Here is a 21073-nt window from a genome sequence, read left to right as displayed (position 1 = left end):
TGAAGGGCACTAGATCCAAGTTAAAGGGCGGGTAGCGGTGAACCATGATATGGGACCTCTTATTATCTTACTTGGTAAGAATTCGAGTCAATTTGCGGATTGATTGGTGCCGTTTCCTTGCCGCTATCTTGATGACTCTCATCCCGTCTCCTCCCCACTTGAAAAAGGGCGGCTTTTGTGGTCGCGACCGGGCTGAGTCTGCCACCGAAGTCCCAGCTTATTACGCCTCAGGCAGATGTGCAATTGGCTGCTGCTGATCACTGATGTCCAGCTGCTGGCAGACCAGCTTCTGGCTCATGACGCCGTGGATGCCGCCATGCAATTTTACCACGAAAGGAAAGATTGTATCCCTTTCTTGCAACTGCCTTAGACGAAAACTACCATGTGAACCCGTCTGTGAATCGACTCCTACTCAGAGCAAGAGTCACATGACAAGGTCAGGTCACTGCTGAGTTGAAAACCGATAGCAGAGGCACGTATTCATCCAATATTCCCACTTCTAACATCAGAAAGGATTAGGAAACTGTCAGAGGTGGGCACCGCTACCGAAATTTGGAAACCGCTACCGCTACCTTCCGCAACCTAAGGTACCCAAAGCGCAATCGCAACTCCGAAACTATTTTGCAGATCGTAAAACCGCAACTCGCAACTCCGCAACTCCGCAACTCCGCTACCAACCTCTATTAGGTTCCTATGTTTTATCAGTTTTAAGTCCTGAAGTGCAGTGTTATGTCTGACAGGTAGTACCTTTGGTTGACCTTTGTTGGTGACATGACTGTTGGTGACCTCTGATGACGTCACGTGACCTGTAATGCTCAATGCGCAAGTCACTGCGACACCAGTCGACGTAAATGACCTGCCAGTGCTACTCTTTGCATGTTTTAGGTAGTTGTTTGGGATCATTTTGCCGCAAATCCGGACGAGTTGTATTTTCTCCCATTGACTTATAATGAAGAGGTCACACAGTTGACCTTACCAAGTCACAAATATAAAAAAAAATATGAGACAATACACTTTGTACCCATATCTTGTTACCCTTGTCACACGCAGACAGTTTCAAAGTGATCGGTCAATAGGTGTATCTATATTGCTATATTGCCCTGTATTGCTAGGGCGGGTGTTTAATTTTTTTCGGAGATTGGGTCCCTTGACTTGACCTGGTGACCTGACCTGAGGTGACCTGGGTCTGACATGTTGATACAATGTGTGGAAAGGATGTGTTAATAGCAGTGTCGAAAACAGCCGCGCTGCCGCCGCCTTTTTTTATATATAATCGCGGAAAACCTTACGGAGGGGTGTCCAAACACCCCCCCCCCCGCCCCCGGCCCCGTGCTGGCGACCATAAAATTTGACTTAACCCTCGCTGTGTGCGGTGTTTTACAGCGTCTAACGTGTACGTCGGTTGGACCCCCTCCCCCCTGCCGTTCGGCCCCTGATCGAGCTAGAGCTTCGCGGGAAAAAAAACGAGCGTGTTGCCCGTGAGGAGAGGAAGCCGATGATACCCAATTTTAAGGTCATAGGTCATTGGTTGACCTTCCAGGCCAGGTCAATGACCCAAAAGTCGGGAAAATCGGACCTGCTAGAACTTCGTAAAGTGAAGCTTTTATGCTTTTTTGAGGGGGCGCTGATAACAAATTTCATGTTGGTTTTGATCAAAGATGACGTCTTCATGCATTTGGGCCTGGTCGGGTCAGGTCAGGTCAGGTCAACCAGTAGGCGTCCTACCGCCTATCCAGTGTCAACCACCACTGAAAGCCTCGTACCTAACATGTTACTAAGGCACTAAAATTACTTCGTAAATGTTCAAACGGTCAATAAATTCGAAATCAGCCTCAAAACTAGCCTGGAAACACGTGCAGTGTGCAGTGGAGAGCAAAGAGTACAGTGGCGCCCCCACCAGCGGTGGCGGCCCCGGTAGTGGTTGCGCTTTAGAATTTTTCGCTTCCGCAACTCGCAACTCCGCAACTTTTTTGGGCTCGGTAGCCGATCCGTAACTCCGCTACCAAGAGGGTAGTCCGCAAGTTGCGGAGTTGCGGAGTTGCGGACTTAAGTTGTGCAATGCCCAGCTCTGGAAACTGTTCAAACAGATATGGCGAAAAAATGGATGTCCGGATAATTTCGTTACACCCTGTACTGAAGTAGTTTTGGTGCCTTCGTATCGTAACATGTTACGAAGCTGTCAGAGAAAAAAATTAGCGTTCTGCTCCTCCAAATTTTGCTGATTTGTAAAACTTCATTGCTTAGCAAACCAATCTTGTTCGCATTGAGGAGCTTTGAAATGTCTGTGTAATTCATAATGTTAGTTCTTTAATTTAAAAAATTGATTCAGTGTTGCACATTATCTAACTTAACAACCGGGCATCGCAGGTTTGACGGCTTTTGCTCCACCACCTTCCCTGGAAAAGCTCCACCCTTGCCTATGGGGCAAAACATAAGGGACAAAAACACAAAAAAGACAGATAAAAAACAAAGCAAAATTAACTCTTTACCTAATGAAATTCAGGCTGGAGCAAAAACATAGATAATAGGCATCTATGTCAAATAAGAATGAAATATTAATCAACCTGACCAGGCCTTATGGTCTGACCTGGTCCTAACCACCTTATTTCGCCTAACTTAACCCAATTCAACCTAGCCTACCACAACACCTGCAGAGGTACTTTTCTGGGAAAATGATGCCCAGGGAGGTGACTGTCCAACTTATTGGAATACTGCCATGATTGCTTGTCAAAATGTGTGTCATCATGCTCTTGTTTGACTAGTGATGTATGATAAATGTGATATTCAATAATTGTCTCCTGGCTGTTGACTGGAGTGATCAAAATATTCAAATAATCAGGGTACAATGCTGTGCATAGTGCACACTATTCATGTTGTTTTTGTGTAGGCCCTCTGCGCATTGTTGTGTGCACTGCTATGTGCACCTCAGTCCCACGCACAAGGGGGAAAAGCTAAAAAAATTGAGCGCTCAAAAAATTGAGCGGGCCCCATTATGAAGGAATAGGCGAAACGATGGTATTTTACAATGCCTTTAGCGTCACACTACGGCAAATATCGTATCCAAATAAGGTATCAATGGCAAGAGAGAGCAACAAGGTTTCTTCTCGAACACTCGCCGTGATAATTTATATCGGTGTTTTTGGAAAGAAAATGCCCTAAAGACGCTCAACTTTTTGAGCGCCACTTGTCGTTCGGGACCGCGATACTCAATAAATTGAGCGCCACGACAGACGACAGTCAGCTGGCGCTCGAAAAATTGAGTGCCGGCCAGCATCTACACTCAATTTTTTGAGCGTTCTCCGTGACAGGTGAAGCCGGTACTGGCTGCCATTTTTGATGTTATGTTCGTTGAAATACGTTAAACTGAGTTGAAACAGAAATGCAGGAAGTTGAATGCTACGTGGTACCTAAACTTTTCACAAACCCATGGCATCATGTCACATTTTCCGCTAGTAGTTTTATCGGTCTTTCGGATTCGGCACACCTCAAATAATTATACAAGGCTTGAATAATCCGTATGAATACTGTAATTGATATTCTCTGACTGTACTGGGAGAAGGGAATACGTGAATACAGAGATATCCACCCACCCTTGAATATTGGAGAATTATAGCAGGAAAAACTGTATTGCCACGGTTACAACTTACAAGGCCATCGGCCGCAAACAAACAAAAATACTATACAATGTGGGTTAGATTCACAAACATCATCAAGTGTGGAACACAGAGACGAGCAAAACAACATCACATTATCGCATGCCAGCCCGACCACATTGGAACCGGGTCCGGGTGACCTGCGACCGGAACCTGCGTCTTGCCAGCATACATCACAAAAGCAGGAGGCAGTGTCGTACTGCTTTGATCCAAAATATGCCATATAACAAATGATATAAACGACCTAAGCTCGGACTAAGCTTATCATTATCAAATCCTTAACATGTAAAAGACGAATGGAAACATCGAGTCTCAGACCAGCAGTAGCAACGATCACAGTAGCAACATCACAAAGAACACGCGGCATTATCAGACAGCCGTTTTGTTATCGGGCTACAGGCGGCGACGGCGTGGTTGCAGACCAGCTGCGAGGTAGCGGCGTGCGGGCAAAAGGCGCGGGCACACCTCCATGTGGCCGTGCGGACAGTGCGCGGTCGGCGTCGCATAGTGGGCGGCATCGGGCTGTCCCGGGCCGTCGAAGCCGCACAGGTTGTCGGCGCATGTGGGCGCGCGCGGTCACCACGGCCAGGCTGCTCACCGCCAGCACAGACTGCGCAGCGTCGCCGCTCCGCCGGCCAGAACACGCAGACAACCCTTCTTGCAGTCGCACAACACGTCGCCAAACTCATTCACCTGCTCCACCATGTTGTTGATGTCACCGAGTCATTCGAGTTGTGGCTCGTGCCGTCAGTGGTCGATAAAACTTCCAACGTGCCAACGCTCGTTGGAGCAAGATATTAGCAATACTTGGAAGAGCTGGAGACAGTCCGCCCGTCTACATGGATGCTTCCTTACGCCTAAAATACAGCATTGACTTATGACTTTCTAATCGTCCGGTGCTGTTATCGGCTGCTCGGTACCGCGTGTACCTATGTTCCCTCATTCACTCCTGGTCACCCTTCGGTCACCACTCGCTGGGTCGGGCCAGTCGGCTATTTTTATCCTCTTTCCGGCTAGGCCACCCGCTAAGCTCCCGCCGTGCCGCGCCGTCTGCGAGGGACCTGACCCTTCTGCCGGCAGAGGTTTCTCCAGGTGTCTCCAAGGAGCCAGCGTAGCGCTAAGGGTGTGCTCCGCATACACATGCATTGATTTTCGCCCTTACTAGCAGGGCCGCTGGCACGCGTTGGCAGCGCCCCGCGGGCATTTTTTCGCTTAGGGTCATTTTGTGGTAAGGAGGATCAGAAAATCACCCTTCCAACTTTCTCCAGGCCTGGGTGTTTTATCGAGCGCGCCTGAAAACGCACAGTGGACCGGAATCACACTTCGATTGCGTTACTTCGTAGAAGGTAATACGATCAAAAGTGCGCTCTTTTCTCAATCAATAAGGACAAGTGCGTTAAAACACACTTATAAAGTTTTAAGTTAAAAGCTTTAAAATGCTAAATTTCAACATTTCTACGCTGATGATAATCGTTAGTTGTTTCAGACTTTGGCATGAAAACGTAGGCATTCAGATCCACCGTGTGACCGGTCACCGTACGCAGTAGTGTGATGGTGTGAGTTGGGGAGTCAAGGCCGTGTGGGGAGAAGGTGAGGAGATGCCGGTGTGCCGACGCGGCAATTGGCAGTGATTAGACAGTTGTGCATGCATTGTTCATCTAGGATATCATTTGCTTGGGCAAATTTATAGGCATGGCGCCTGTTTATCCGTCTAATTCAAAGGAAAGGTGTGAGTACCAATACTGGTCGTACTTTACATAGTCATAGTCCAGGTCCTGAAATGACTGGCACTTGAAATTTTCAGGATATGTCGCAAGAGGCTCATTCCCAGACGTTGTGCCAAATTTTGCGGCGCTACGCGACACCACCTTTTACAAAAAAAAAAAACTTAAGGAGGCTGCATCCCCCCTCCCGCCAGGCGAGGGCTAAGTTGGAGACAGTGATGGGACTAAGATGTTCGTTGGAGCAACTCCAAGCATTTTATCGACCTCTGCGTGCCGTCGAGCATGACCTGCCCGATCGGACACGGGTCAGCGGCTTCTGCTCCAGCGAAGTCTTCATCTTAGTGACGTCTTGCTGATCTCCACAAAGGCTGAGCAGATGACCTTACCCACAGAGACGGCCGACGTCCTCGCCAGCGACTGCTTGGTTGTGCAGACCTGCCAGAAAAAGAAAAGCTGTTTGGTGATCTCAAACGATTTTTTTTCTTTATGCAGTGGAACAAAACGGAAAATATGTCATACAACAGGAACTAAAAAAAAAGATGCAACCTAGGTCGTCTAAGAAATGGGTGCAACATTGATAAAATTCTTCATTGAATGAATTCTGCAAATGCTTTTGATAAAATGTGTGGTGATTATAATGAGACCACTTTACTATAAAATTGCTCAGGATTCCCTATCTGGACCTGTCAAAAAATCCTGACTGCACACCAACAATGAGCATTAAATCCAAAACCTCTACCAGGTACCTAGGGATAATTAAATTCTGATTCAGGAAAATATTTCACATCATACAAATAAAAACCTTTACTATATTGAAACTGAAAATGTGATGCTGATCCAGTGACCTAAGGGTCTCAAAGTATAATAATAAATTAATTGATTATAAATTTGGTGGTGACTGCCGACTGGCGTCTGGCGGCCTAGACCTTGAGGCTTGAAAATGGCCTTCCTTTTCCGTTGACTCCGATCCTCCAGATGGAAATGATGTTACGGGCCGCCCCTGGGCGGGCGCCCGGCGCCGCCCGTGGCGCGGGCCGCCCCTGGGCGAGCGCCTGGCGCCGCCCGCGGCGCGGCCCGGCGAGTGGTCGCGGCGCCGCCGCCCGGCTGGCGGCGGCTGGGGAGTGGGCGCGCCGCGGCGAGCGGGCAGTCGGTCGCGGGACGCGGAACGGGGTGTTGTGCCTGTAATATTGGCGCGGTCGGTAGGACACCACTAGAGGTAAGCCACATGAATTCAGGATTGGTGCTATTATTTTTTATTTGAATTGCCGTTATTGGTATTGCGTGTCTGTTGATGAGCGGCTCGCTCAGCATATTTTTTTTTTCTCGCCTTGTGGATCACACGGCGGATGTTATCAATGACTTATTTTGGTTAAGTGGCATCGACGAGCGGTTTGCTCGGCGTGATTTTTTGTCGCCGTGTGGTCCACACGGCAGTCGACATTAAATACAAGGCCACATCACAATTGCACTGCGTGGAAGGGTCAGCTGTAATATTTTTTTGCATATATTTCGGGGCCCCAGGGACAGTCCGGCGATGGACTTTAATGACACCATCCTGGTATCACGCACTCCGCGGTTCGCGGGGCTGGACACGGATGACTGGGAGGGATGGATAGCACGGTTCGAGGCGCTGACGTCTGAGCACGGGGACGAGGGACGGTTAAAACGTCTCCTGCCGTTGTTGGACGGTCTGGCCTCGGATTGTGCGCAATCACAGTTGAAACTTAACAAATCGTACTGCGAGGTACGGAAGCACCTGGGTGAGCGTTTCGGTAGATCCGTCGATCCACTGGAGGCGCGGGCAGCGCTCGGTGGGGTGCGTCAAGCACCAGGAGAGACGGTGGCAAATTTTGCAGACCGCATCGGGAAACTCGGCCGAGCCGCATTTCCATCACAGGCGGCAGCGCCCGGGTCGAAAGGGTCCGGCTCGACTGAACCGAGAAAGTTTCTAGATGAGGATTTGGCGAGCCGACTCATCTGTGGGCTGCGGGATGAGTGGCTTCAGGCCAAATTGTGTCACCGGAGGCCAGGGTCCCTGTCCGAAGCAGTGTCTATCGTGAACGAGCTGAACAAGCGCCAGGAGGTGGTCCAGGCGGTGCGGGCGGCTGGCCAGTCACCTGTGACTCAGCAAGGCTGTTCAGGCGTTCGGTCGGCGGTGGCGGCGGTTGACGCTGAGCCAGACCGGGTCGACGCAAGCTGCAGCGACGGCCGGGTAGCTCAGTTGGAACAGGAGATAGCCAATCTCAGGTATTCGATGGAGACACTAGTAGCTGCTGCCAGCTCCCGAACAGGTTCAGAGCTGTCGAGAGACATATCTTGTTACAGGTGTGGAGCGCCAGGGCATATGCGACGAGACTGCCCGGCGGCTCGCCGCGCTCAGCCGAGGTCTGGTACCGGTGACGTCATTTGTTTCTGCTGTGGAGAAAGGGGACACATTCGGATTGACTGTCCGTTCAAGGAGCCTGGGAGGGGTCCACGTCACCCGTTCTGTCTAGCCTGTGGTCGCAGCGGTCACTGGATGGCGGCTTGCCGTTCTCTCACGGACCACGTGACCCGTTCAGCGCAGGGCAGACGGCAGACTGCACCAACGAAGTCCACTGACAACAGGCAGCCGGAAAACTAGGGGCAGCTGGTTCAGTGGGGCGAGAGTCAGCTGCTTCTCACCAGTCCCGGTTCACCGCAGCCGCCGTCAGGGTGAAAATCGGTAGTCTTGAGGCGTGGGCACTCATTGATTCTGGCGCAGATTTCTCGATGGTGAGGTGCGGCTTACATCAGCGCATCAAGGTGGAGTTGGGCTGTAAGTCAACCACCCCTTCGCGGTCTGCGAAGGGAGCGGGTGGGAGTCCGCTGGTGATCACGGAGGTACTCTGTGATGTCCCGATGTCGATCTCCGGAGAGACATTCGGATGTTCTCGACTGGCAGCGGTGGCTGGTCTGGTGTATGACGTGATTCTCGGTCGAGATTTCTGTTGTCAGCATCGCACCATCATCGATGACGAAGAGGGAGTTTTTCGTATCAAAGGGTTGAAAATTTCCCTTCCCACGTACCCAGAGATTCGAGCTTCCCGAGCTAAGGTTGTTCTGGCAGAGACGGTGACTATTCCGGGTCGCTCGACCCTGACAGCTGCAGCGGTGGTTGAACCGCTGGATGGATCCGGCGTAGCTGTGGCAGAGACGCCCATGACCGGGATGGTGGAGCCGAGCCCTGCAGCCGACTGGGACTCACTGTTGATACCGAGAGCTGTTGTTGCTGTCGCGACCGACGGCACAGTGCCCATTCAATTTTCGAACGTCGGGACAGAAGACGTTCGACTGCTGAAAGGCTCAGACGTGGGAACATTCTTCTCGATGGGAGACTCGTTGGGAGACATGTGTGAACTGTGTCCAGAGCCGGACGACGTGGTTGACGCGGTGGCGAGCTGCGAAGGTGGAGGTTTTCCACCGGAGGCAGCTGAAGATATCGATCCGGACGTGAAGCAGGCGCTGGAACCCGGTCTGACTGATCTCGGGGAACATGGTCAGGGGAGGCTGCGCGGCTTGTTCGAGAAATATGCCGATGTCTTCAGCTGGCGTCCCGGAGATATTGGTCAGACGAATCTAACCAGACACAAGATCGATACTGGTGATGCTAGTCCCATCAAACAAAGACCACGGCGGGTGCCGCTGAAGGTGCGTGACCAGGTGGAGAAGCAGAAGGAGAAGATGCTACAGGATGGGATCATCGAAGAAAGCGAAAGTCCCTGGTGCTCTCCAGTGGTACTGGTTCGCAAGAAGGACGGAACCTTCCGCTTCTGTGTTGACCTGAGAGCAGTGAACAGAGTGACGAAAGGCTTCGCGATGCCACTCCCTCGAATTGACGACTCTCTCGACACCCTGGCTAAAGCGAGGTGGTTCACCACGCTGGATATGGCCACGGGATATTGGCAGGTGGAGTTGGCACCTGAGGATCGAGAAAAGACGGCGTTTTCGACGGGCAAGGGGCTACATCACTTCAGAGTGATGGCAATGGGCCTGAAGAATGCGAGCGGCACGTTCCAGAAGTTGATGGAAATGATCCTGGCGGGTCTGGACACAAAAAGTTGCCTAGTGTACCTGGATGACGTCATCCTGTTCAACAGGACGGAGGAAGAGCATCTGGCCACTCTACAAGAGGTGTTCGAGCGGATCCGAGCGGCGGGACTGAAGCTCAAGGCGCAAAAATGTCGCTTCGCTCGCAAAGAAGTGACGTTCCTCGGCCACCTAGTCTCCGAAGAGGGAATCCGGCCAGATCCACGTAACGTGGAAAAGGTACTGGCATGGCCACATCCATCATCCGACGAAGAGATGAGGAGTTTTCTCGGTCTGTGCGGGTACTACGCACGCTTCATCCAAGGATATGCGGCAATCACAAAGCCTCTGCGAGACGCCACGGTGGCGGACGGTCAAATCAGGTGGACGGAAGCGATGCGAGGAGCCTTCGAGCAGCTTAAGTCCGTCCTGGCCATGCCGCCGATCCTGACGCTACCAACTGGCAAGGGGACGTTTGTCCTGTACACCGATGCCTGCAACTTCGCGGTTGGCGTTGTCTTGACTGAGAAGACAGGGGAGTATGAGCGGGTGGTCGCCTATGAGAGTAAGGCGCTGTCGAAGCAGCAGGTGAAATGGCCCACCTACGACAAAGAGCTCTGGGCTGTGGTCCACGGCATCAGACATTTCCGGCAATATACAGTTGGAGCCAAGTTCGAGGTAGTGACTGACCCAGGCCCATGTCACTCCACTTTTGATGACATCATAAGGGGGCCACAGGACAATTAATGGCGCGGTGCGCCACAATCGCTCCCAAGCTACTGGCCAACAGCTGCCATTTTTGAAAATATTATTTTGAAATAAAGTTTCAAGTAATGAAAATATTGTAATAAAGTTGTACCTTAAATCTATACCATATCTAAAAACTTACTGAAAAATGATTTATCCATAGTAAAAATATAAGCTCGATGCGTTTTTACGTTGCTTTCCTGCTGTTGCAGAGGGTTTTTAAATCGTCTATATCTTCAAAACCGGCCATTTCTTAGCATATTGCTGCTCTTTTTTGTCGCTGGAAAATTAGTTGGGCTTTTAATTGACATCAACGGCTGAGCGGTATGTGCAGAGTGCCATCAATAATCTTCAAATGAAGTTAGTCATTTTTACGTTGCAAAGGAATGGAGTACCCCTTGCGAGCATCAGGGATGACGTCACTCAGGATCTGTCTCTGATTGGTCGGCGGGGGAGTGACTGTACCTTCTATAGATGGCCTTGGACTGACCACGAACCTCTGGCAAACATCCCTGATTCGATCTCGGTGGAACGTGATGGCACAGGACGTCGAGGACGCTGGGCGGTCGAGCTAAGCTCCTTCGACTTCATGGTTCGGATCCGCAGTGGGGTGAGGCATGGCAATGCGGATGCACTATCGAGGAGGCCATCTGGGGTGTCCGTCGATGAGGGCAATGGTGGTCTGGCTGGGGATGCCGGCATGTCGCGAGCAATGGGCGGATCAGTCCCGACGGCTGGCGGTTCGCCAACACCGTCACGGTCCACGGCGGCTTCGCCGACAGGGAATGCGGCGATCTCTGGGGTAGGAGGGTCACCATATTCCGTGATCACCTCTGTAGCACCCGCCACATTATCGTCAGGGCCGACAGACAGGGTGAACCCGGCGACAAAGACGTTGACGCCCCCCTCCGCAGTCGGGGAGAAACGATCAACCGAGTCGCTGCTGCTGGAGGCCCAACAAGACGATCCAACGTTATCGGCGTTGTGTCGGGCAAAGGAGGAGGGGAGGATGCCTAAATCCACAGAGACGAGCGGTTGGGCCGTCTTGAAGAAGCACTGGGGACAAGTAGAGGTTCGCTCAGGAGTGTTAGGAATTGCCAGCAAGCAACGTTTCCAGGCGGCCGTGCCCAAGGCAATTCAAGCTGAAATCATCAGACTCGCCCACGATGACAAATCCAGTGGTCACATGGGTCGGAGGCGGACCATCGCTCGGGTAAAAGCCCGATTCGTGTGGCCGGGGATGAACGAGGACGTCCGCAGCTACTGCGCCTCGTGCACACAATGTCAGCGACGCTGTAGGCCTGCCCCGAGCAGGCGTGCACCATTGGTGACTGAGGTGACGTCTCGCCCCTTTGAGAGGGTTGCCATGGACATCACGGAGATGCCTCTTTCCTCAAAAGGAAACAAATACGCACTCGTGATCATGGATTACTTTTCAAAGTACGTGAGAATTTACCCAATGCCAAATCAGAAGACTGAGACAGTCATGGATGCCTTCCTAGACTGGGTCCAAGAGCTTGGTGTCCCGGAGAGGCTACACACTGATCAGGGCGCACAGTTTGAGTCTCTGATGATGAAGGAGATGTATACGAGACTCGGTATCCACAAGACTAGGACAACACCCTATCACCCGCAGAGCGACGGCATGGTCGAGCGCTTCATGCGTACACTAAAGGACATGGTTTCGAAATACGTCGATGGCCAAGGCTTGAGCTGGGATGAGGGAGTCATGTCCTACGCCATGGCGTACAACTCGTCCCTCCACGAAACTACCGGGTACACCCCATTCTATTTGATTCATGGCTTCGAGCCTCGGGTACCGCTGGACGTGGTGTATGGCCCCGAAACTGACCCAATCCCGACCAGGACGTTCCTTAACAGTCGGCTGAAGACAATGAAACGGGCATATGCTCGTGTCAAAGAAGCCACGTCCAAAGCAGCTGCTCGGATGGCGGTTCGCCACGATAGCAGAGTCAATCACACTGCCTATCCTACAGGAACGAAAGTGTGGGTGCGAGATCACACGGCCGCCGTCGGCGGGAAGCCGAAACTGGGTCTGCCGTATAAGGGACCGGTGACCATCATCGGTAACCGTGGGGGGCGAGATGAAACAACATATAAAATTCAGGACGAGCGCGGCAAAGTACGTCAGGTTCACTACAATGACCTGAAGGAGTTTGTGCCACGGGTGTCTGGCATTCAGGAAGGGACTACCAAGCGCCACACTCAGGGACCAGATATGACTAAGGAAATGACTCAGGAACATGACACGGGGATCCGGGAGTGGATACCCAATGAGGATCACACAACTGGCTTACAAGTACCATTCATGCCATTCGTAAGGGCCGGCGGGTCCGCCGGAGGGACCCATCGGGAGCAGCAGGGTGGGACACCCCAAGGGTACTACATAACGCGAACCGGGCGGGTGTCAAGGCCGCCCGCATACTATCAGGCGGGACGATGAATGAGTCCAGCTTTCTAGTTTCAGATGGAGCGCATGCGGCAGGAGATCGATCGCCTATGGTCGGCCCTCGAAGAGGAGAGGGAGCAGAGGCGGCGGGAAGTGGCCGAAGTACGTGCCGCCCTGGAGGCTGTCCAGCAGCAGGAGGACATCGCGCTCCCCGTCGGCGCCGGAGCGGTTGGTGGACCATCGACGACGACCGGCTTGCTCACGGGTGATGCGCAGCGGTCTGTAGAGTATCTGCCGCCGCTGTCTCCGACGTCCGCCGTGTTAGCCGGTGTCTCCACACCCCCGTTCGTGACTACCCTGCTAGAGGCGGGCGCAGGAGATCCTGTGCGTGACCATCTGTCTCCGCTGGCGGTCGACCTGGTGGAGACTGACACAACGGACCTGCTAAGTGAGCTGCTGGGTGTCGAGGCGCAAGAGTTCGAGGAGTTTTCGAACATGGAGCTGCAGGACGAGAAGCCGCGGGAGGAGACGCCCACAGACGGGTCGCCGGAGGAGGTGGTAGTTGGTGAGGCCGACGGGGCGTCCGGCGGTTCGCCGGAGGCTGGTCGCGCGGAAGCCGTCCTTCTCATCGGGGACTCGATCCTGCACAGAACAGACGTCCGTTGCGACCCACCCCGAAGCCTCACCATCCGGGCCATACCGGGGTACACACTGCGCCGCTGGGTGGCTGAGGGGGTCATGGAGGTGCGGAGGTGGTTGGATGGCCTTCATCCTGACACCTCCAGTGCCCAAGTAATCCTGTGGGTAGGAGGAAACGATGTGTACCCGAAGGACGCCATCAAACTACCAGAGGGGATGAAGACGCGGTTGATGAAAGAAGTTCAGGACCGGATCGGAGAAATACAGAGGATGGGAGTGCACGTCACACTCGTGGGCACCCAGCCGCGGCTGTCCCGGGATCGGGGCCGACAATGGGAAGAGACGCAAGCCTATGAACTCGAGAAGTCTCTCCGCCAAATCAAGAAGGCTACGGGAGCTGCCGTCATCCCGCTGGGGCGGCGACTCTGTTGCCGCCACGGCAAGCGACGGGTGTATAAGGTGGCGGAGGGGCTCCATCTCGCGGACGGCGTACATCTGAACAAGAGGGGCTACGGGTGCATCAGTTTGTCATTCCCCAAGTGGCTCCGCATGCGTTAACGGGTGTAGGGCAGGTGGTGAAGGCGGTCGTTCGGGTGGCGGCCCGTGCATCCGTACATGTATGTAGCAGCGGCTGAATGTGTGTGTTCTTTTGGTGTTGAGGTGTCTCACTTTCGTTCTGGGGCGGCGCAAGTACCTTTTTTTTTGTTTCGTTAAGCGAGCAAGGAGCGGCTCGACTCAGTAGTAGTATGGAGGCGGCTGTGTATGATACTGTTGACTGTTGAGGCATAGCCGTAGCAGCTCGGTGACTCAATGTGTGGCGGACCATCCCGGTGTTTACCCTCCCCTGCGCGGCCGGCGCGAGGAAGCAGCCTGGTTTTGTGGCGAGGCGTGGTTGTTTGTTCGTGTCGCGGGGAGACATGTTCGCGGTATTTCTTGTGCGGATCATCGTTGTTACATCGTGCGCGTTGTGCTAGGGGGGAGGGGTGTTACGGGCCGCCCCTGGGCGGGCGCCCGGCGCCGCCCGTGGCGCGGGCCGCCCCTGGGCGAGCGCCTGGCGCCGCCCGCGGCGCGGCCCGGCGAGTGGTCGCGGCGCCGCCGCCCGGCTGGCGGCGGCTGGGGAGTGGGCGCGCCGCGGCGAGCGGGCAGTCGGTCGCGGGACGCGGAACGGGGTGTTGTGCCTGTAATAATGATATAAAGGATCATTTTTATCTTATTTCATATGAGCGAGCCAGTCGGCAAAGTGGCTATCTTGTTTCAGCATTCACCCACACAATAGTTGACTGTCAGTCTGTCATGCTGTCAGTGTTGTGAAGTAATGAAGGAGTTGAGTTTTGTTGATTATAAATTGTGATGTTATGTAAAGGACTGGAAAATGAATGTGAAAACTATGGAAACATATTGGCAGAGTATTGTCACTTACTATCAGGACATATGGATAGAGAATACATTCAAATCAATAAGAAATGTCAAATATCAAGGTACTCAATCACTGATAGCAGTGGACTATCATATGTTTTAATGTCAATTATATGAAAGTTAAGACTGAAACTACCTTTTACCTCATCATAACTAATGAAAAATTGTGTGAAGAAAACATTCACAGCCTCTTTGAAGCACTTAGACCACTAAAAAACAAAAATTTTCACGTAAATATGTTGTGTCTCCTTCCTTCAAAACATCATATCGGATGGCGCCACTTTCGTCGACAGTTACTTATCTGCACGCAAATGGAGGAAAACGTGAATTGATTGACGTTTACGTGTTTCCAAATTTAAAATCACAGCATATTCAAACTTTTCAGTGTACCTTTTAACACCTAAGTACAACTAAAACGATAAAAACTTACCCTCAACACAAGGACGACGACAACCACGCGACCGGAGACGTCGCGACGAAATAAACAAACGGCGCCGCCAAATGAAAAATATTCACCGATATGGGTAATGTGAAATTGAATCGCAATCATTTTGGGTAGTATGAAAAATGCTCTTTCCAACAGAACCCTTGTAAAAAACGTGAATGGACAAAAAATAACTTTTATTTCGACATAAATATTGGCCTGTTTTTAAGTCATCCTGGTATGCCGTAAGATTTCGACCTATAAATTGGTGTTCCCCCAATCATTGAAGCTTGAGCAGTGAAAAATATGAAAGCCTTATCTGTTTTGCATCATTAGTGATTCTCCTAGGGTGTTGCCATTTCTCCCTAGGTGTTGCGAGTTGCTTTTGCAAAACGTGTTCCTGAAACGGCTCAATTTTTTGAGCCCTCAGCATTACGCCTATGGGAGCCTCTGACGTCACACGCTCAATATTTTGAGCGCTCAATAATTTGAGCTTTTCCCCCTTGTGCGTGGGACTGACCTTAAGTAAAAAAGTGACTGGTGGTACATGACAAAAGGTTGTGCAACTGTGAAGTTCATGCCCTTGGTCTTGCTGGTGCCAAATGCCTATAGCTATAACAGGATCAGTGAGGGTTGTAGACATGCTAAATACATTGTGCATTGAAGATATTGGCACAAAGTTCATCCCTTATTACTATGCTAACACCTAATGTAAGAAGCAACATAAATGTCCAGATGATAAAGCTCTCTGGTCAACATCACACAAATTTATTGACATATTTTGCAAGCACATTTTTACATTCATAGCAAATACTTTCAATTTGATTCAGACTAGGTGCTAGTAAGCTTGCATTTTTGTAGGTACAACAGTGACCATATATCAAATCATAAAAAACCTTCTCATGGCATTCATCACATACCTTTTTACCGAGCAAGTACCTATCTACCATGCAATGATTCTAAATTTTGTCCGCAATCCATCCATATCTCAACTGACACAATGAATTTGAAATACCCTAACAAAACCTATAACTGTACATAAGAAGAATGCAATACTACAAAAACTATGAATTTCGGATGTTATTCTCACATGCTGAAATGTTGAAACTCTACTTTTGTCGTCCATTTCAACATTTGATTGAGCCATCATATATAACTGTTTTCGCTCTTCAGTCATAAGCCTTCGCACAAATCTTGAATTTTTACACATCATCTTGAACCATACTCCAGTCTTTCCAACAAGGTACTATGTAACATCAATGCAATTTTGATTTGTTACAACAGCTTCAGATCATGATAGGCTTGAGGTTTGTTACACCATTTGCCTGACAAACCTCTACAAAATGTGTATCAATTCCCAAACTAAGTAATTGATCATATCAGCATTTGCAGTTTCCACACAATGTTTCATAATATTATTCTATGTTTATATAAAGAAACTCAAATAATCCACAAATTGTTCTTGAAACACTCCCACTTCAAGAATTCACAGCAATAACAGTACAAGTCTTGTACAAGTTCAGAAGCAAACAAACATTGCGCCAGATTTCGTATGAAACGCGCCATCATCCTGAAGTTTCTACCACAGACGGTAGTTCAACCGCAGCCGTAGTGCGAAAACCCCTGCCCACCTGCATATTTACCTCTGGACAACGAGTTGCGTTGGAGAGGCCGGAAATAGTGGCGATTTCAGGACCGCAATAATGGACCGTCATTGGAATGATTCTTTTTTTAAACGTGCACGGTTTTTAGCCGAAATTTAGTTCTTACTACAAAATATTTTGTGATTGGATTTTGGCCGAGAATGAATACCATCAGGGCTTATTTTTTACTGTCATTGTATTTTGTCCAGAAGCATATAGTGCTGTTTTATTGCAGTTTTTGCGCGTTTGTTACAAAATATGAAGCGAACCTGCAAAAAAGTTCCAAGGCAACGTTGATGTATATCGCAAAATATCATATTCACCTCAAGTTCATCCGTTCCTTCCATGATTGACTAGACAGTTTTACACATTTCAATTTTATCTTGGATCAATCAGAGGTGTCCGTGTGATCAGTGCCAACTGCCAGAGGTTAACTTGAAGGGAAGCTATGATAATTGCTCTTGTCCATGTCCCTCCACTCACACTAAGAAGAAGTTATTAAATATTTTGGTTTGTGTATTCCAAGAGGAGAGAGAAGTGGGACTAATTTCTTTGTGGCTTCATGTCGAATTGAAGATGGATCATTATATTTTCAAGGCGTTGATTAACCAAGCATTTAGTCTTTCTCGTACATAAGCAGTGGCTAAGAAGAAAAAGTTAATCATACCTTGTCCTGAAGTTCAGTCATCTTACTTCAACTCAAACTTTGCAGCAAGATCCCCAAGGACAGAGGATATATTGTATACCCATCCCGTAAATCAAAGTATTTTTGTGCCTGCAAAGGCTAAAGTTATTTGTTGTGTGCTCGGAGTGAGGCATGGGCGTTTTGTTGAATGTTTATGCGGAAATTGAATATACCTAACTGTGACCCTGTGATTGTTTGTATATTTACTACAGTCAAACAGCATATTCAAATAATTTACTCACCTAGCTCATCTCATAGCTGTACCCCGCAGGATTTGTACTTAATGATGTCTCGAGCAGGAACAAAGCACTAAACTAGCTTAGTTACATTTCCCACATTTTTCTGAGCGTCAAACATGGCATACAGCAGTGCAGAGCAGCTTCAGAGAAGAAACACTTAAAATGCACAGACTCGCACCAGCCACCCAATGAGCCAGTTCCTCATTTGGCTGCTGTTACCCTGGATGTGGTTTGGCAAGGTGAGCTAACTGTTGTCAAGTTGAAGGTTAGCAGGTAAGATTGAGTTAGGGTGAGTACTGAGTACCTAGTACCTGTAACTGGGTGCTAATGCTATGCAGGTCTTGGGTAAGTTGCAAATAAGTGTGATGATTGAGGTTAGGTCAGGTTAGTCCGGTATGAATTGATCAGGTCACATTTTTTATGGACACTTGGCAAATTAAAAAAAAAAACTAGCATGACCTAATCTTAGCTAACCCAACTATACCTACATAACTACTAAACTACTGAGCACCTACCTAAATTGTGCCTACATCTCATACCAAGTCAAAATAAAGTTCCTTTCTGGAAGATTACCCTCAGTCCCTCAGTACTTTTTATCCCAGCCCTGTGAAAACCTAATACTTCTAAGTTCTGAGTCCCTTCTGGCCATCCACAGAAAGAAATGCTGACAGCTTTGCTTGTGTATATTAGACCAATAATCACCATCACGAATGACTATGAACACATGACATGATCACATCGTTGCATGGATTTTCACATTGACAATTTTACTTAAATCCTTTTTTCAAGAAATGCAAAGTAATGATGAACATCAAATTAAACATTAAGCTGATTTAGTGATCCAAGCTTTCTTCTCCAGTAGCAATAGAATGATCGCATGTTTCATTTGCCAGACACTGAGTACCTAATGCACATTACCATCTGCATAGCAAAGTAAAGCTGCCTGGGTTCGTTCATTCTAGAATTTTTCACTTGATAGTTAGCACTCATTGATCTTGCTGCTGTAAGTTATATTTCAATATTCATACCAATACATCTAATACGCGTTCATCAGCCAACATTTACTAGCTTGATACTGCGCGTGCGCGTGCTCTTCAGTATTGATCTCCTGCAATAACTATTATAGCTTGTTTTCGGCCAATAAGCTCTTTTAATTTTACTTTTTTTCTTGCTGATAAGTGAGCCAGATCAACTTGCGTTTATCAACCAAAATTTCCCAGCTTCAACCTGATATTACTCAGGACTCAGGACTCTTCAGTCTCCTGTATACTTCAACTTCAACTTGGGATCGTTTTCAGTCAACATGCTTCTTTAATATGATATAATTCAGTCACAAGGGATTGAAAACTTCCAACAAAACGACATACTAGAGTTCGAAAACCACCAGATAAAATGCCTTGGAACGGAGCAGAACGGAGCCAAGTGGTGCTCCATTTGTTTGTTTACAATAATTGTAGTGCTGATGTATTGTTTTAGGACTCTAGCGGTCGGCTTATAAAAAAATGAAACATTTTTACAAAATTTGTATGGTAATTAATATTTTTCTGGAAGAACTAAAATATTCAAGAGCCAAACACTATGAAATACAGGAATCGGAACGAAAAAGTAACCCAAAAATCCAGCCTAATAACCGGCTCCTAAAACTGCGGCAAAATCAGCACTTTTCCCCGCAACTCGTTGTCCAGACGTAAATATGCTGCCCACCTTACCCCACGGCGGAGCTCGGTTGCAATTTGTAAATACGCCGGGCCGCGCGCTCTGACTTCGGCCAAGAAAAATGCGTCAGCTGATCATTGTCATTTCTGCCACTTGCGTGTGGTGTAATGGGGTCATAACTTAAGAGACGGCCGTTTAGACAATACAGGCTTACAAAGGCTTATAGGCAAAGACAATACAGGCTTACAGTTTAAGGCTCGACATTGTGTTGTCTACGATTAGACAGCTGATAACTCATTCCCGTACGTCGTATGGTCGTAACACTATAATGACCTTTGCTTATTGTCACAAGTGCGCCGCATTCGCGATTGTTGCCCGACGCCAAGGGCGGATCTAGGGGGTCGTTTTGGGGGGGGTCACCAGTCGGCCGACATACCAGGTCTGGTGAATGAATTCTGACGACCGGGGGGGGGGGGTGGTAGGGAGCGAGTATGTCGAGATCAAAAAATGACATTTGATCTTCGTCGTTTATAAGATGAAGTTTTATCGTAAGTCACTCGGCTCAGTAGTTTTAGTTAGTGAAACCCACCTATATAGGAGCGTCGCCACGGATTTTTTACTGGGGGGGGGGGGGAGGCGGGTCGACCGACTTAAAAACCCAGAAGTAGATATAGTTACCTCACTTTTAGCCTAATGCATTAGTAAATAGTAGCATACAGTCACGATCTCTCTTATTGACCTGTGTATGAATCGGCGGCGCGAAGCGCCGCAAAAATTTGCAAAAAAAGTTGTCAAAACACAGCTCTAAAACACAAATATTACAACCTTTTTAGCATGCTAGTACAAGCCGGAGTTCCTTCACAGTACACATATGAATTCCGATTCAATTTGACACGATTGGTGTTATTACAGTCACTGTTATTTCTCTCTTATTGATTGGTGTATAAATCGGCGGCGCGAAGCGCCGAGAAAATTTGCAAAAGAATGTGTCGAAACACAGCTCCAAAACACAAATTTTACCACCCTTTTAGCATTGCAGTACAAGCCGGAGTTCCTTTACAGCACACATATGAATTCTGATTCAATTTGACACGGTTGGTTTAGGTAATTACAGTCAAGATTTCGTATTGACCTGTACGTATGTACATAAATCGGCGGCGCGAAGCGCCGCGAAAAATTTGCAAAAACATTTGTCAAAACACAGAGGGGGCCTCCTCTCTACAGAGGACCACCGATCTCTACTGCGGGCCTCCTTTTTTCACAGGGCCTCTTAACTACAGAAGCTACAGGGCCTCCTCTCTACAGAGGGCTTCCTCTCTACTGAGGGTCTCTCCCTTTAAGAGGGCCTCCTTTACAGAGGGCCTCCTCTCTTCAAAGAGCCAGAGGACCTCATCTCTGCAAAGGGCCTCCTCTCTTCAGAGGGCCTCTTCTCTACAGAGGGCCTCCTTTCTTCAGAGGGCCTCTTCTCTACAGCGGGTCTCCACTCTTCAGAGGGCCTTCTGCATTCAGGCGGTCTCCTTTCCACAGAGGGCCTCCTCTCTACACAGGGCCTCCTCTCTACATAGAGCCTTCTCTCTACAGCAGGTCTCCTCTCTACAGAGGGCCTCCTCTTTAAAGGGGTCTCCTCTCTACAGGGGGCCTCCTCTCTACTGAGGGCCTCCTTTCTACAGAGGACCTCCTCTACAGAGGGCCTCCTACCTACTGAGGAGTCAGAGGGGCCCTAGCGGTCAGACACAGACACTAGCGGTTATTCACTGGAGGCCCCAGGAAGTAAGAAGGGCCCTAGCTGT

The 21073-nt window shown here is 49.3% G+C and overlaps 2 protein-coding genes across 3 annotated transcripts in view; one reads left to right on the top strand and one right to left on the bottom strand.

The window, feature by feature from the left end:
* Positions 1–21073, bottom strand: part of LOC122365971 (polycystic kidney disease protein 1-like 2) — a 91185-nt gene that overhangs the window by 42653 nt on the left and 27459 nt on the right. The gene's annotated exons all lie outside the window — the stretch shown is intronic.
* LOC122365972 lies at positions 6538–14212 on the top strand. Its single transcript, XM_043337671.1, has 2 exons — positions 6538–6593; positions 12654–14212. The coding sequence occupies exon 2, from the start codon at positions 12660–12662 to the stop codon at positions 13776–13778; it is 1119 nt and encodes a 372-aa protein (XP_043193606.1). The 5' UTR covers positions 6538–6593; positions 12654–12659; the 3' UTR covers positions 13779–14212.

The sequence above is a fragment of the Amphibalanus amphitrite genome, unplaced genomic scaffold, assembly GCF_019059575.1.
Source record: "Amphibalanus amphitrite isolate SeventyFive unplaced genomic scaffold, NRLGWU_Aamphi_draft 000775F_arrow, whole genome shotgun sequence".
NCBI classification, from domain to species: Eukaryota; Metazoa; Arthropoda; class Thecostraca; order Balanomorpha; family Balanidae; genus Amphibalanus; species Amphibalanus amphitrite.
The sequence above is the reverse complement of the archived record's forward strand: the minus strand, read 5'-3'. Positions and strand labels throughout refer to the sequence as shown.

Excerpts from the sequence above, each read along its gene's own strand:
- LOC122365972 (XM_043337671.1), top strand. The coding sequence starts at position 12,660 with ATGGAGCGCATGCGGCAGGAGATCGATCGCCTATGGTCGGCCCTCGAA.